The 14723-nt window shown below is 54.9% G+C and overlaps 2 protein-coding genes and 2 pseudogenes across 2 annotated transcripts; all 4 read right to left on the reverse strand.

Annotated features, from left to right (window-relative positions):
* Positions 1–1163: 1163 nt before the first annotated feature.
* Positions 1164–5668, reverse strand: LOC120512167 (annotated as a pseudogene).
* On the reverse strand, positions 5528–8422 carry LOC120512168 (protocadherin beta-15-like). Its single transcript, XM_039730169.1, has 2 exons — positions 8402–8422; positions 5528–8020 (listed from the first exon to the last, which is right to left on the reverse strand). The coding sequence occupies exons 1-2, from the start codon at positions 8420–8422 to the stop codon at positions 5528–5530; spliced, it is 2514 nt and encodes an 837-aa protein (XP_039586103.1).
* Positions 8073–11390, reverse strand: LOC120512165 (annotated as a pseudogene).
* A 1042-nt stretch (positions 11391–12432) lies between these two features.
* LOC120512164 (protocadherin beta-7-like) lies at positions 12433–13647 on the reverse strand. The gene has a single exon (XM_039730168.1). It carries the CDS (start codon positions 13645–13647, stop codon positions 12433–12435), a length of 1215 nt encoding a protein of 404 aa, XP_039586102.1.
* Between the last annotated feature and the right edge of the window lie 1076 nt (positions 13648–14723).

Genomic DNA, 14723 nt, shown 5'->3' on the forward strand with positions numbered 1-14723 from the left:
CTAGAGGAACAGGCTCAGCACAGTGCTCACTTCATTTCAGAGGAGAAAGGGCAAGCTTAGGAATGCAAATGCTCAAACACAAACACAGAAAATCATGCATGGACAGCTTTCTAGTCCTTTCAAAAAATCCCTGCATTCAGGGTCAACAATGGAAAGACCAAACTTAATGTCTTTTTTTTTTAAAGATCTTCTTGTCACTACCTTCCAATAAATGTCTTGTAGTATTTATGGAGTTTTCCTTCAACGCAGCTAAAACAATGACCATGTTTGTACCACTCCATTCAATTACAGTCTACCCTAACACTGTTTGTGCTGTTCTATTTCCAGGGCAATCCAGACCAAACTTAATGTCTTTTTTTTTTAAAGATCTTCTTGTCACTACCTTCCAATAAATGTCTTGTAGTATTTATGGAGTTTTCCTTCAACGCAGCTAAAACAATGACCATGTTTGTACCACTCCATTCAATTACAGTCTACCCTAACACTGTTTGTGCTGTTCTATTTCCAGGGCAATCCTGAGGTGACAGAACACCCAAGCCCTTCTTATAAGCAAAGGAAGATTTTTTTAACATTTGGTTGCTCTACTGTAAGCTAGGTAAGGAAGATGAGACTGCTGTTACCAAAGGGTCCAAATCACCTCCTTCCCTGGTGAACTGGCACTGTCTGTGTTGCTGTGGCTGGGTGGGAGCAACTCCCAGCTCCACCAGGCAGCACTACTGAGGCATCTGCAGATATTGAATGTCTGCATGTACAAACACAGCGAGAAGAAAGCAAAGCACACAGAGTTCACATCTCAGACAGAGACATCCAGAATCCCAGGAAGAAAGGGCCTAGTGCTCACATCATATTGGGACTCAGCAGTCATGGCATCCTTGCTTTCCTGAATGGCAGAAAGGGCTTCTTGCTTATCGGTGAGTATATATTTTGTGCTGCAGACAGACATGATTTTAATGCTCTGGATAAAATGTTGCTCAGTTTTTTCAGACAGCAAGAGAAACAGGGGCATATAGTTGAGTGAGTGAGCGCTAACCACATACTTAAACCTCATTAGAAACTTCAGCAAAAAAGTGGAAACCCACGATAAACTAAATGAGCAGACCTTGGCTTCTTTTACTTGTTTCACTGATTTTGGAGAGGCAGATATTAATTCCAGTTTCTTTTGTCTGTTGTTTGTACTTTGGAGTAGCAGACAATTTTTATTATGACTTAGAATTTGCAGAAAGTTGATTACACCAATTGAAAATACAAATTTAGTCTAGAAGCACCACTGCCACATGCTGCAGCATGGATATCGTCCTCCCAAGAGCCATGAACACTCTGTCTATGCAGACCCAGCTAGTTAAGGGAAAGAGCGTTGAACTGTCCTGCAGAGAGAGCCCCAGCAGGGTCTGGGGCCATGTCCTCGCTGCTGACAGGGACACCGGGGAAATCCTGTTCCTCATCCGGGCCCTGGCCCACGGCGCAGTGCTGAGGGGGCAGGCTGGGCACGATGGGCTTGAGGAATTTGAACTCGCTGTTGCCCGAGCCCGTGGTCAGGCTGATCTCGTAGCAATAGGCGCGGGGCAGGGTCCCTGCAGCGGCTGCATCGGCCAGGCCGCTCTGCAAGGTGTCGGCAGCATAAAGCACAGGGCCAGCCTTCAGCTCCTGCCTCCCGCACACCTTGCGAGCCACCAAGACGGCGCTGGAGACGAGGAAGAGCAGTGAGACAAAGACCAAGGCAATGATCAAATAGGTGGTCAGGGAGCCGCCCTGGTCCTCGGAGGCCGGGCTGCTGTGCGGCAGGCGCACCTCTGAGAAGTCCTTGAGCAGGAGAGCGCTCAGAGCTGCCGTGGCTGACAGCGGGGGCTTGCCGTTGTCTCTCACCAGCACAACCAGCTTCTGCTTCACGCTGTCTCTCTCTGTCACCGGCCTCCTCAGACGCACCTCCCCGCTTTGCAGGCCCACGGAGAACAGCCCTGGCTCGCTGGCCCTCAGCAGCTGGAACGAGAGCCAGGAGTTCTGGCCCGAGTCCGCATCCACGGCCACCACTTTGCTGACCAGGTAGCCCGCCTCGGCCCACACGGGCACCAGCTCGCTGGAGCCTGGGCTGCTCTCCTGGGCTGGGTACAGCACGAGCGGGGCGTTGTCATTCTCGTCCAGCACGACCAGGCGGACGGTGACGTTGGCTCGCAGGGGAGGAGAGCCCGCGTCAGAGGCACTGACCGTCACCTCCGTCTGCCTCAAGTGCTCGTAGTCCAGGGGCCGCAGCACAAACACGTGCCCCTTCTCCGAGTCCACAGACAGGCAGGAGCACCAGGGCCGCTCCGCCCCTTGCTCTGCTGCCAGGGAATAGCTCACCTTGCCATTCAGCCCCACGTCAGCATCTGCAGCGCTCACGGCTCCAACAAACAAACCGCGGCCGCACTGTTCTCACGCACGTACATGGTGTAGGAGCTCTGGTTGAAGACGGGGGCGTTGTCGTTGACATCCGAGATCTCCACCGTGAAGGTCTGCGTGGTGCTCAGAGGAGGCCAGCCCGCATCTGCTGCCGTCACACTCACGATGTACTGAGGCCTCTCCTCCCGGTCCAGCGCGCTCACTGTCACCAGCTCATAGTAATTCTTATAGGCTGCCCGCAGGGAGAAGGACAGCTCATCCTCCAGGGCACAGGAGATCTTCCCGTTGGCACCAGAATCCCGGTCCCTGACCGTAAACAGGGCAACCACCGTGCCGGGCACTGTGTTCTCGGGCAGGGGACTGCTGAAGGAACTGACCACCACCTCTGGGGCATTGTCATTCACATCCACCACCTCCACCAACACTTTGCACATAGCTGAGAGTCCTCCACCATCTCTGGCTCTCACACGGAATTCATGAGTTTCTGCTTCCTCAAAGTCCAGAGGTTTTGTGAGTTTGATTTCACCAGTTATGGCATCAATCACAAATGCTGAGTCACTCTGTCCCACTGCCTGGCTGAGTTGATAGGAAATTTCCCCATATACTCCTGCATCTGGATCAGTTGCCAGCACAGTCAGAACCACAGAGCCTTCTGGCATGTTCTCCAAAACCTTCCCAACATAACGGTCTTGCGTGAATTTGGGAACATTGTCATTTACATCTAGAATGACAATAGAGATCTCGATGGTCCCACTCCTGGGGGGAGAGCCACCGTCCTCAGCAATGACACTGAAACCCATCTCTGCCTGCTCCTCTCTATCTAGTGGCTTTTCCAAAACAAGTTCAAGATATTTGTCATCCTCAGTCCCACTTCCAAAGGAGACACTAAAGTACTCATTCTCGGGAAAGATGCTGTACTCCAGGACGCTGTTGCTGCCAATATCGAGGTCCTGAGCCTCCTCTAGTGGGAAAACTGTACCGGGCTCGCTCATTTCAGGGATATCAAAAGTGACTCGTTCCTCGGGGAAGACGGGTGAATGGTCATTGATGTCCTCCAGAGTCACCTCGACGCGAAAGAACTGCAGGGGGCTGGAGAGCAGCAGCTCCAAGGGGAGCATGCAGGTGGCGGACTGGCCGCACAGCTGCTCCCGGTCCAGCCTCCCCGCCACCAGCAGGCGGCCGGAGGCGCGCTCCAAGCGAAAATGCTGCCGGCCGTCCTCCGACACCAGGCGGGCGCGGCGAGCCGAGAGCTGCGCCGGCGGCAGCCCCGCATCCTCCGCCAGCTTGCCCACCAGGGAGCCGCTTTCCGCCTCTGAACACAAACACAGAAAATCATACAGTGACTGCTTTCTAGTCCTACCTACAAGCCTTGGGATTTATGAACAACAATGAAAAGACCAAACTTAATGTCTTCTTGGGTTTTTTTTAAAGTTCTTCTTTACTCTACCTTCCATTAAATGTCTTGTAGTATTTATTGATTTTTCCTTCAACGCAGCTAAAACAATGACCATGTTTGTACCACTCCATTCAATTACAGTCTACCCTAACACTGTTTGTGCTGTTGTATTTCCAGGGCAATCCTGAGGTGACAGAACCCCCAAGCCACTCTTATAAGCCAAAGGAAGATTTTTTGAACATTTGATTGCTCTACTGTAAGCTAGATAAGGAAGATGAGACTGCTGTTATCAAAGGGTCCAAATCACCTCCTTCCCTGGTGAACTGGCACTGTCTGTATTGCTGTGGCTGGGTGGGAGCAACTCCCAGCTCCACCAGGCAGCACTACTGAGACATCTGCAGATATTGAATGTCTGCATGTACAAACACAGCGAGAAGAAAGCAAAGCACACAGAGTTCCCATCTCAGACAGAGACATCCAGAATCCCAGGAAGAAAGGGCCTAGTGCTCACATCATATTGGGACTCAGCAGTCATGGCATCCTTGCTTTCCTGAATGGCAGAAAGGGCTTCTTGCTTATCGGTGAGTATATATTTTGTGTGGCAGCCAGACGTGGTTTAAATGCTCTGGATAAAATGTTCCTTAGTCTTTTCAGACAGCAAGAGAAACAGGGGCACACAGCTGAGTGAGCGTGAACCAGATACTTAAACCTTATTAGAAACTTCAGTAAAAAAGTGGAAACCCATGATAAACTAAATGAGTAGACCTTAGGGATCAATCACAAATGCTGAGTTGCTCTGGTGAACTCCTTCGTTGAGTTGATAGGAGATGTCCCCATTAACTCCTGCATCTGGATCAGTTGCCAGCACAGTCAGAACCACAGAGCCTTCTGGCATGTTCTCCAGAACCTTCCCAATATAACGTTCTTGTGTGAATTTGGGAGCATTGTCGTTTACATCTAGAATGATAACAGAGATCTCGATAGTCCCACTTCTAGGAGGAGAGCCCCCATCCACACCAATAACACTGAAACCAATCTCTGCCTCCTTCTCTCTATCTAGTGGCTTTTCCAAAACAAGTTCAAGATATTTGTCAGCCTCAGTCCGACTTCCATAGGAGACAGTGAAATACTCGTTTTCAGGAGAGATGCTGTACGCCTGAACTGTGTTGCTGCCAATATCGAGATCCTGAGCAACCTCCAGTGGGAAACGAGAGCCCGTGTCGCTCGTTTCCGGGATATCAAAAGTGACTCGGTCTTCTCGGAAAACAGGTGAATGGTCATTGATGTCCTCCAGAGTCACCTCGACGCGAAAGAACTGCAGGGGGCTGGAGAGCAGCAGCTCGAAGGGCAGCATGCAGGTGGCGGACTGGCCGCACAGCTGCTCCCGGTCCAGCCTCCCCGCCACCAGCAGGCGGCCGGAGGCGCGCTCCAAGCGAAAATGCTGCCGGCCGTCCTCCGACACCAGGCGGGCGCGGCGAGCCGAGAGCTGCGCCGGCGGCAGCCCCGCATCCTCCGCCAGCTTGCCCACCAGGGAGCCGCTTTCCGCCTCCTCGGCCACGGAGTAGCGGATGGGCTCGGCGCGAGCGAGCGGCAGCGACAGCAAAGCACACACACAAAGCACTTGCCTTGCGAGCGCCATGGCGCGGCGGCGGCGGCGGCGGCGGCGGCCGGTGTCGCTCTCTGGGCGGCTGTCCCGGGCGATTCCCCGCCGAAAGCAAGCGGCCAAGTGCGGCGCGGGCGCCTTCCCTCGCTGCCTCAGATTGCGGCCGGCGCTCCGCAACCTCTGCAGCCGGGCTGTCCCGGCAGCGGGGGACACGGGGCAGCGCTCGCTGCCGCAGCCGCTGCCACCTCCGCCCGGCTGCGCTGCGCTGCTCTAAGCCGGGCCGGGCCGGGCCGGGCCGGGCCGGAAAGAGCGTTGAACTGTCCTGCAGAGAGAGCCCCAGCAGTGTCTGGGGCCATGTCCTCGCTGCTGACAGGGACACCGGGGAAATCCTGTTCCTCATCCGGGCCCTGGCCCACGGCGCAGTGCTGAGGGGGCAGGCTGGGCACGATGGGCTTGAGGAATTTGAACTCGCTGTTGCCCGAGCCCGTGGTCAGGCTGATCTCGTAGCAATAGGCGCGGGGCAGGGTCCCTGCAGCGGCTGCATCGGCCAGGCCGCTCTGCAAGGTGTCGGCAGCATAAAGCACAGGGCCAGCCTTCAGCTCCTGCCTCCCGCACACCTTGCGAGCCACCAAGACGGCGCTGGAGACGAGGAAGAGCAGTGAGACAAAGACCAAGGCAATGATCAAATAGGTGGTCAGGGAGCCGCCCTGGTCCTCGGAGGCCGGGCTGCTGTGCGGCAGGCGCACCTCTGAGAAGTCCTTGAGCAGGAGAGCGCTCAGAGCTGCCGTGGCTGACAGCGGGGGCTTGCCGTTGTCTCTCACCAGCACAACCAGCTTCTGCTTCACGCTGTCTCTCTCTGTCACCGGCCTCCTCAGACGCACCTCCCCGCTTTGCAGGCCCACGGAGAACAGCCCTGGCTCGCTGGCCCTCAGCAGCTGGAACGAGAGCCAGGAGTTCTGGCCCGAGTCCGCATCCACGGCCACCACTTTGCTGACCAGGTAGCCCGCCTCGGCCCACACGGGCACCAGCTCGCTGGAGCCTGGGCTGCTCTCCTGGGCTGGGTACAGCACGAGCGGGGCGTTGTCATTCTCGTCCAGCACGACCAGGCGGACGGTGACGTTGGCTCGCAGGGGAGGAGAGCCCGCGTCAGAGGCACTGACCGTCACCTCCGTCTGCCTCAAGTGCTCGTAGTCCAGGGGCCGCAGCACAAACACGTGCCCCTTCTCCGAGTCCACAGACAGGCAGGAGCACCAGGGCCGCTCCGCCCCTTGCTCTGCTGCCAGGGAATAGCTCACCTTGCCATTCAGCCCCACGTCAGCATCTGCAGCGCTCACGGCTCCAACAAACACCGCGGCCGCACTGTTCTCACGCACGTACATGGTGTAGGAGCTCTGGTTGAAGACGGGGGCGTTGTCGTTGACATCCGAGATCTCCACCGTGAAGGTCTGCGTGGTGCTCAGAGGAGGCCAGCCCGCATCTGCTGCCGTCACACTCACGATGTACTGAGGCCTCTCCTCCCGGTCCAGCGCGCTCACTGTCACCAGCTCATAGTAATTCTTATAGGCTGCCCGCAGGGAGAAGGACAGCTCATCCTCCAGGGCACAGGAGATCTTCCCGTTGGCACCAGAATCCCGGTCCCTGACCGAGAACAGGGCAACCACCGTGCCGGGCACTGTGTTCTCGGGGAGGGGACTGCTGAAGGAACTGACCACCACCTCTGGGGCATTGTCATTCACATCCACCACCTCCACCAACACCTTGCAGATTGCTGAGAGTCCTCCACCATCTCTGGCCCTAACAGTGAGCTCGTGAGTGTTGGCTGCCTCAAAGTCCAGAGGTTTTGTGAGTTTAATTTCACCAGTTAAGGGATCAATCACAAATGCTGAGTTGCTCTGGTGAACTCCTTCGTTGAGTTGATAGGAGATGTCCCCATTAACTCCTGCATCTGGATCAGTTGCCAGCACAGTCAGAACCACAGAGCCTTCTGGCATGTTCTCCAGAACCTTCCCAATATAACGTTCTTGTGTGAATTTGGGAGCATTGTCGTTTACATCTAGAATGATAACAGAGATCTCGATAGTCCCACTTCTAGGAGGAGAGCCCCCATCCACACCAATAACACTGAAACCAATCTCTGCCTCCTTCTCTCTATCTAGTGGCTTTTCCAAAACAAGTTCAAGATATTTGTCAGCCTCAGTCCGACTTCCATAGGAGACAGTGAAATACTCGTTTTCAGGAGAGATGCTGTACGCCTGAACTGTGTTGCTGCCAATATCGAGATCCTGAGCAACCTCCAGTGGGAAACGAGAGCCCGTGTCGCTCGTTTCCGGGATATCAAAAGTGACTCGGTCTTCTCGGAAAACAGGTGAATGGTCATTGATGTCCTCCAGAGTCACCTCGACGCGAAAGAACTGCAGGGGGCTGGAGAGCAGCAGCTCGAAGGGCAGCATGCAGGTGGCGGACTGGCCGCACAGCTGCTCCCGGTCCAGCCTCCCCGCCACCAGCAGGCGGCCGGAGGCGCGCTCCAAGCGAAAATGCTGCCGGCCGTCCTCCGACACCAGGCGGGCGCGGCGAGCCGAGAGCTGCGCCGGCGGCAGCCCCGCATCCTCCGCCAGCTTGCCCACCAGGGAGCCGCTTTCCGCCTCCTCGACAATGAAAAGATCAATCTTATTGATTATTTTCAATTCCTTCTTTACTCTTCCTCTCAATAATTAGCTTGTCGTATTTATGGAGTTTTCCTTCAATGCATTCAACAACAATGAACATGTTTCTACAACTCTGTTCAGTTACAGTCTACCCTAACATCTTTTGTGCTTCTCTATCTCCAAAGCAATCCTGAGAAGACAGAACACCCAAGGCCCTCTTGCAAGCCAAAGGAAGATTTTGTTGTGCATTTTGCAGCTCTCCACTGAGTCAGATTAGGTTGATGAGACTGCTGTTGCAAAAGGATCCAAATCACCTCCTTCCCTGCTGAGCTGGCACTGCCTGTGCTGCACAGGCTGGGTGGGAGCAGCCCCCTGCTTCACCAGGCAGTAATTCTGAGGCATCTTCAGATATTCAATGTCTGCACACAGAGGTCACATCTGAAAAAGGGACATCCAGAACCCAGGCAAGAAAACCCTAGTGCACAAATGATATTGTGACTCAATAGCCACAGCTTCCTTACATTCCTGGAGCTCAAAAAGGGCCTTTTTGCATTTCAGTGAGGATATGATTTGTATGGCCATCAGTGACATTGTCCTAAACTTCAGAAGAAAAAGACCCTCTGTCTTGTCAGACAGCAAGAGAAAGCAGAAAATAGCTGAGACTGCTAATCATATACATAACGCCTGTTACAAATAGCCATAGCAGAGGAGAAACCCATTAAAACTTAGTGAGACAAACTTGGCATCTTTTAATTCTCTAATAGTTTTTGGAGTGGTAGACATATATTCTGAATTGAATATGCAGGAAAAGGGCTAAACCATTTACACATACAGCTATACTCTGGACGAACCACAGTCACATGGAGCATCCTGGATCCACTCCTTCCATGGGTATTGAAATCTCTGACCTTGCAGACCCAGCTAGTCAAAGGAAAGAGCGTTGAACTGTCCTGCAGAGAGAGCCCCAGCAGTGTCTGGGGCCATGTCCTCGCTGCTGACAGGGACACCGGGGAAATCCTGTTCCTCATCCGGGCCCTGGCCCACGGCGCAGTGCTGAGGGGGCAGGCTGGGCACGATGGGCTTGAGGAATTTGAACTCGCTGTTGCCCGAGCCCGTGGTCAGGCTGATCTCGTAGCAATAGGCGCGGGGCAGGGTCCCTGCAGCGGCTGCATCGGCCAGGCCGCTCTGCAAGGTGTCGGCAGCATAAAGCACAGGGCCAGCCTTCAGCTCCTGCCTCCCGCACACCTTGCGAGCCACCAAGACGGCGCTGGAGACGAGGAAGAGCAGTGAGACAAAGACCAAGGCAATGATCAAATAGGTGGTCAGGGAGCCGCCCTGGTCCTCGGAGGCCGGGCTGCTGTGCGGCAGGCGCACCTCTGAGAAGTCCTTGAGCAGGAGAGCGCTCAGAGCTGCCGTGGCTGACAGCGGGGGCTTGCCGTTGTCTCTCACCAGCACAACCAGCTTCTGCTTCACGCTGTCTCTCTCTGTCACCGGCCTCCTCAGACGCACCTCCCCGCTTTGCAGGCCCACGGAGAACAGCCCTGGCTCGCTGGCCCTCAGCAGCTGGAACGAGAGCCAGGAGTTCTGGCCCGAGTCCGCATCCACGGCCACCACTTTGCTGACCAGGTAGCCCGCCTCGGCCCACACGGGCACCAGCTCGCTGGAGCCTGGGCTGCTCTCCTGGGCTGGGTACAGCACGAGCGGGGCGTTGTCATTCTCGTCCAGCACGACCAGGCGGACGGTGACGTTGGCTCGCAGGGGAGGAGAGCCCGCGTCAGAGGCACTGACCGTCACCTCCGTCTGCCTCAAGTGCTCGTAGTCCAGGGGCCGCAGCACAAACACGTGCCCCTTCTCCGAGTCCACAGACAGGCAGGAGCACCAGGGCCGCTCCGCCCCTTGCTCTGCTGCCAGGGAATAGCTCACCTTGCCATTCAGCCCCACGTCAGCATCTGCAGCGCTCACGGCTCCAACAAACACCGCGGCCGCACTGTTCTCACGCACGTACATGGTGTAGGAGCTCTGGTTGAAGACGGGGGCGTTGTCGTTGACATCCGAGATCTCCACCGTGAAGGTCTGCGTGGTGCTCAGAGGAGGCCAGCCCGCATCTGCTGCCGTCACACTCACGATGTACTGAGGCCTCTCCTCCCGGTCCAGCGCGCTCACTGTCACCAGCTCATAGTAATTCTTATAGGCTGCCCGCAGGGAGAAGGACAGCTCATCCTCCAGGGCACAGGAGATCTTCCCGTTGGCACCAGAATCCCGGTCCCTGACCGAGAACAGGGCAACCACCGTGCCGGGCACTGTGTTCTCGGGGAGGGGACTGCTGAAGGAACTGACCACCACCTCTGGGGCATTGTCATTCACATCCACCACCTCCACCAACACCTTGCAGATTGCTGAGAGTCCTCCACCATCTCTGGCCCTAACAGTGAGCTCGTGAGTGTTGGCTGCCTCAAAGTCCAGAGGTTTTGTGAGTTTGATTTCACCAGTTATGGCATCAATCACAAATGCTGAGTCTCTCTGACCCAGTGCTTGGATGAGTTGATAGGAAATTTCCCCATTAACTCCTGCATCTGGATCAGTTGCCAGCACAGTCAGAACCACAGAGCCTTCTGGCATGTTCTCCAGAACCTTTCCAATATAGCGCTCTTCCTTGAAGATGGGAGCATTGTCATTTGCATCTAGAATGACAATGTGGATTTGGGTTGTTCCACTCCTGGGAGGAGAGCCACCATCCACAGCAATGAGACTGAACCCCATCTCTGCATGCTCCTCCCTGTCTAGTGGCTTTGTCAAAACAAGTTCAACATACTTGTCATCCTCATTCCGACTTCCATAGTAGATGCTAAAATACTCATTCATGGGCGCAATACTGTACTCCTGGACTGCGTTGCTGCCAATATCGAGGTCCCGAGCACCCTCCAGTGTGAAACGTGAACCTGCCTCGCTCGTCTCCGGGATGTCAAATCTGACTCGTTCATCGGGGAAGACGGGTGAAAGGTGAATGGTCATTGATGTCCTCCAGAGTCACCTCGACGCGAAAGAACTGCAGGGGGCTGGAGAGCAGCAGCTCCAAGGGGTCGTACGTCCACCGCCTGACCGGCGACAGCTGCTCCCGGTCCAGCCTCCCCGCCACCAGCAGGCGGCCGGAGGCGCGCTCCAAGCGAAAATGCTGCCGGCCGTCCTCCGACACCAGGCGGGCGCGGCGAGCCGAGAGCTGCGCCGGCGGCAGCCCCGCATCCTCCGCCAGCTTGCCCACCAGGGAGCCGCTTTCCGCCTCCTCGGCCACGGAGTAGCGGATGGGCTCGGCGCGAGCGAGCGGCAGCGACAGCAAAGCACACACACAAAGCACTTGCCTTGCGAGCGCCATGGCCGCCGCCGCCGCCGCCGCCGCGGTGTCGCTCTCTGGGCGGCTGTCCCGGGCGATTCCCCGCCGAAAGCAAGCGGCCAAGTGCGGCGCGGGCGCCTTCCCTCGCTGCCTCAGATTGCGGCCGGCGCTCCGCAACCTCTGCAGCCGGGCTGTCCCGGCAGCGGGGGACACGGGGCAGCGCTCGCTGCCGCAGCCGCTGCCACCTCCGCCCGGCTGCGCTGCTATTCAACAACAATGAACATGTTTCTACAACTCTGTTCAGTTACAGTCTACCCTAACACCGATAATGCTCCTCTATCTCCAAGAAAATCCTGAGAAGACAGAACACCCAAGGCCCTCTTGCAAGCCAAAGGAAGATTTTGTTGTGCATTTTGCAGCTCTCCTCTGAGCCAGATTAGGATGAAGACACTGCTGCTGCAATAGGATACAAATCACCTCCTTCCCTGCTGAGCTGGCACTGCCTGTGCTGCAAAGGCTGGGTGGGAGCAGCCCCCTGCTTCACCAGGCAGTAATTCTGAAGCATCTGCAGATATTCAATGTCTACACACAAAGCTCACATCTCAAAAAGGGACATCCAGAACCCAGGCAAGAAAACCCTAGTGCACACATAACATTGTGACTCAATAGCCACAACTTCCTTACTTTCAAGAAGCTCAGAAAGGGCCTTTTGCATTTCAGTGAGGATATGATTTGTATGGCCAACAGTGACATTTTCCTAAACCTCAGAAGAAAAAGACCCTCTGTCTTGTCAGATAGCCAGAGAAAGCAGAAAATAGCTGAGACTGCTAACCAGATGCACAATGCCTGTTAAAAATGGCCATAGCAGAGGAGAAACCCATTAAAACTTAGTGAGACAACCATGCCATCTTTTATTTCCCTAATTGTTTTTGGAGTGGTAGATATAAATTCTGAAAAGAATATGCAGTAAAATTGGTTAAACCATTTACACATACAGATGTACTCTGGACGAACCACAGACACATGAAGCAGCCTGGATCCACTCCTTCTATATGTATTGAGGCCTCTGACCTTGCAGACACAGCTAGTCAAAGGAAAGAGCGTTGAACTGTCCTGCAGAGAGAGCCCCAGCAGTGTTTGGGGCCATGTCCTCGCTGCTGACAGGGACACCGGGGAAATCCTGTTCCTCATCCGGGCCCTGGCCCACGGCGCAGTGCTGAGGGGGCAGGCTGGGCACGATGGGCTTGAGGAATTTGAACTCGCTGTTGCCCGAGCCCGTGGTCAGGCTGATCTCGTAGCAATAGGCGCGGGGCAGGGTCCCTGCAGCGGCTGCATCGGCCAGGCCGCTCTGCAAGGTGTCGGCAGCATAAAGCACAGGGCCAGCCTTCAGCTCCTGCCTCCCGCACACCTTGCGAGCCACCAAGACGGCGCTGGAGACGAGGAAGAGCAGTGAGACAAAGACCAAGGCAATGATCAAATAGGTGGTCAGGGAGCCGCCCTGGTCCTCGGAGGCCGGGCTGCTGTGCGGCAGGCGCACCTCTGAGAAGTCCTTGAGCAGGAGAGCGCTCAGAGCTGCCGTGGCTGACAGCGGGGGCTTGCCGTTGTCTCTCACCAGCACAACCAGCTTCTGCTTCACGCTGTCTCTCTCTGTCACCGGCCTCCTCAGACGCACCTCCCCGCTTTGCAGGCCCACGGAGAACAGCCCTGGCTCGCTGGCCCTCAGCAGCTGGAACGAGAGCCAGGAGTTCTGGCCCGAGTCCGCATCCACGGCCACCACTTTGCTGACCAGGTAGCCCGCCTCGGCCCACACGGGCACCAGCTCGCTGGAGCCTGGGCTGCTCTCCTGGGCTGGGTACAGCACGAGCGGGGCGTTGTCATTCTCGTCCAGCACGACCAGGCGGACGGTGACGTTGGCTCGCAGGGGAGGAGAGCCCGCGTCAGAGGCACTGACCGTCACCTCCGTCTGCCTCAAGTGCTCGTAGTCCAGGGGCCGCAGCACAAACACGTGCCCCTTCTCCGAGTCCACAGACAGGCAGGAGCACCAGGGCCGCTCCGCCCCTTGCTCTGCTGCCAGGGAATAGCTCACCTTGCCATTCAGCCCCACGTCAGCATCTGCAGCGCTCACGGCTCCAACAAACACCGCGGCCGCACTGTTCTCACGCACGTACATGGTGTAGGAGCTCTGGTTGAAGACGGGGGCGTTGTCGTTGACATCCGAGATGGGAGCAACTCCCTGCTTCACCAGGCAGCACTGCTGAAGCATCTGCACATATTCAATGTCTGCATGCAGAGCTCCCATCTCAGACAGAGACATCCAGAACTCAGGCAAGAAAGGGCCTCGTGCTCACATGACATGGTCACTCAATACTCAGAACTTCCTTGCTTTCCTGAAGCATAACAAAGGCCATTTTGCATTTCACTGAGGACAGGAACTGTTTGGCCAACAGTGACAGCATCCTAAAGCTCAGCACTAAAAGATCCTCTGTGTTGTCAGACAGCCAAAAATCAAGAGCATGGCTGTCAGTGGTAAGCACACACTTAAAGCCTGTTACAAATGGCAGTAAGAGAGCTGGAACAAATTACTAAATAAGTGAGTAAACCATGGCTTCTTTTACTTCTCTCATAGATTTTGGAGTGGTAGATATTAATCCTGAATAGAATTTTCAAGAAATTGGGTAAACCAATGGCAAATCCAGATATAATCTTGAGGAATCATTGCCCTATGCTGCAGACTAGATACCCTCCTACCATGGGTCATGACTCCAATGGCTGAGCAGACCACAGCAAGTTAAAGGAAAGAGTGTTGAACTGTCCTGAAGAGAGAGTCCCAGCATCCAATATTTTTTCAATTGTTAAACTCAGAGGTATTCTAGTCTACAATGTTAATCTCTATAACTTCAGCACAACACAGCGTGAGGGAGTTTTTCTCAATATTCCATGCATCAAAGACATTATTCAAGGAACCCGATTTTTTAGAAGGGGTGGCAGTCCTTCTCTGGATGAACAGGCTCAGAACAGTGCTCAGTACATTTCAGTGGGTAGAAGGAGAAAGGGCCACTTGAGAATGCTCTAACACAAATGGAGACAGTCATGTGGGGACAGCTTTCTCTTCCCAAGAGAAAAACACTGAATACAGGAAATGTTCTTGATTTGATCTTCAGAATGTTTTCTTTAATGGATATGTGGTGTCATCATGCAGACAAAGACTATGGATATATTTCCATGACTCTCTGCAGTTTAGCCTGTCCAAACACCGATTGTCCTGACACTGCTGTACTTCCAAGGCAATCCCAGTGAGACAGAACATAAAACCTTCACTTATGGGCCAAGGAAAGAATTTGTCAGTTGTTTTGCTGCTCTGCTCTCAGCCCTGAA

Source organism: Passer montanus, unplaced genomic scaffold (genome assembly GCF_014805655.1).
Source record: "Passer montanus isolate IOZ18808 unplaced genomic scaffold, ASM1480565v1 scaffold705, whole genome shotgun sequence".
Taxonomy (NCBI): domain Eukaryota; kingdom Metazoa; phylum Chordata; class Aves; order Passeriformes; family Passeridae; genus Passer; species Passer montanus.

Bases quoted from the DNA above. Each gene is read 5' to 3' on its own strand.
- LOC120512168 (XM_039730169.1), bottom strand. From the start codon at position 8,422: ATGCCTCAGAATTACTGCCTG. The intron at 8,021-8,401 runs GTGAAGCAGGGG...TTCATTGTCGAG, and splicing joins TGCCTCAGAATTACTGCCTG to GAGGCGGAAAGCGGCTCCCT.
- LOC120512164 (XM_039730168.1), bottom strand. From the start codon at position 13,647: ATGGGAGCTCTGCATGCAGACATTGAATATGTGCAGATGCTTCAGCAG.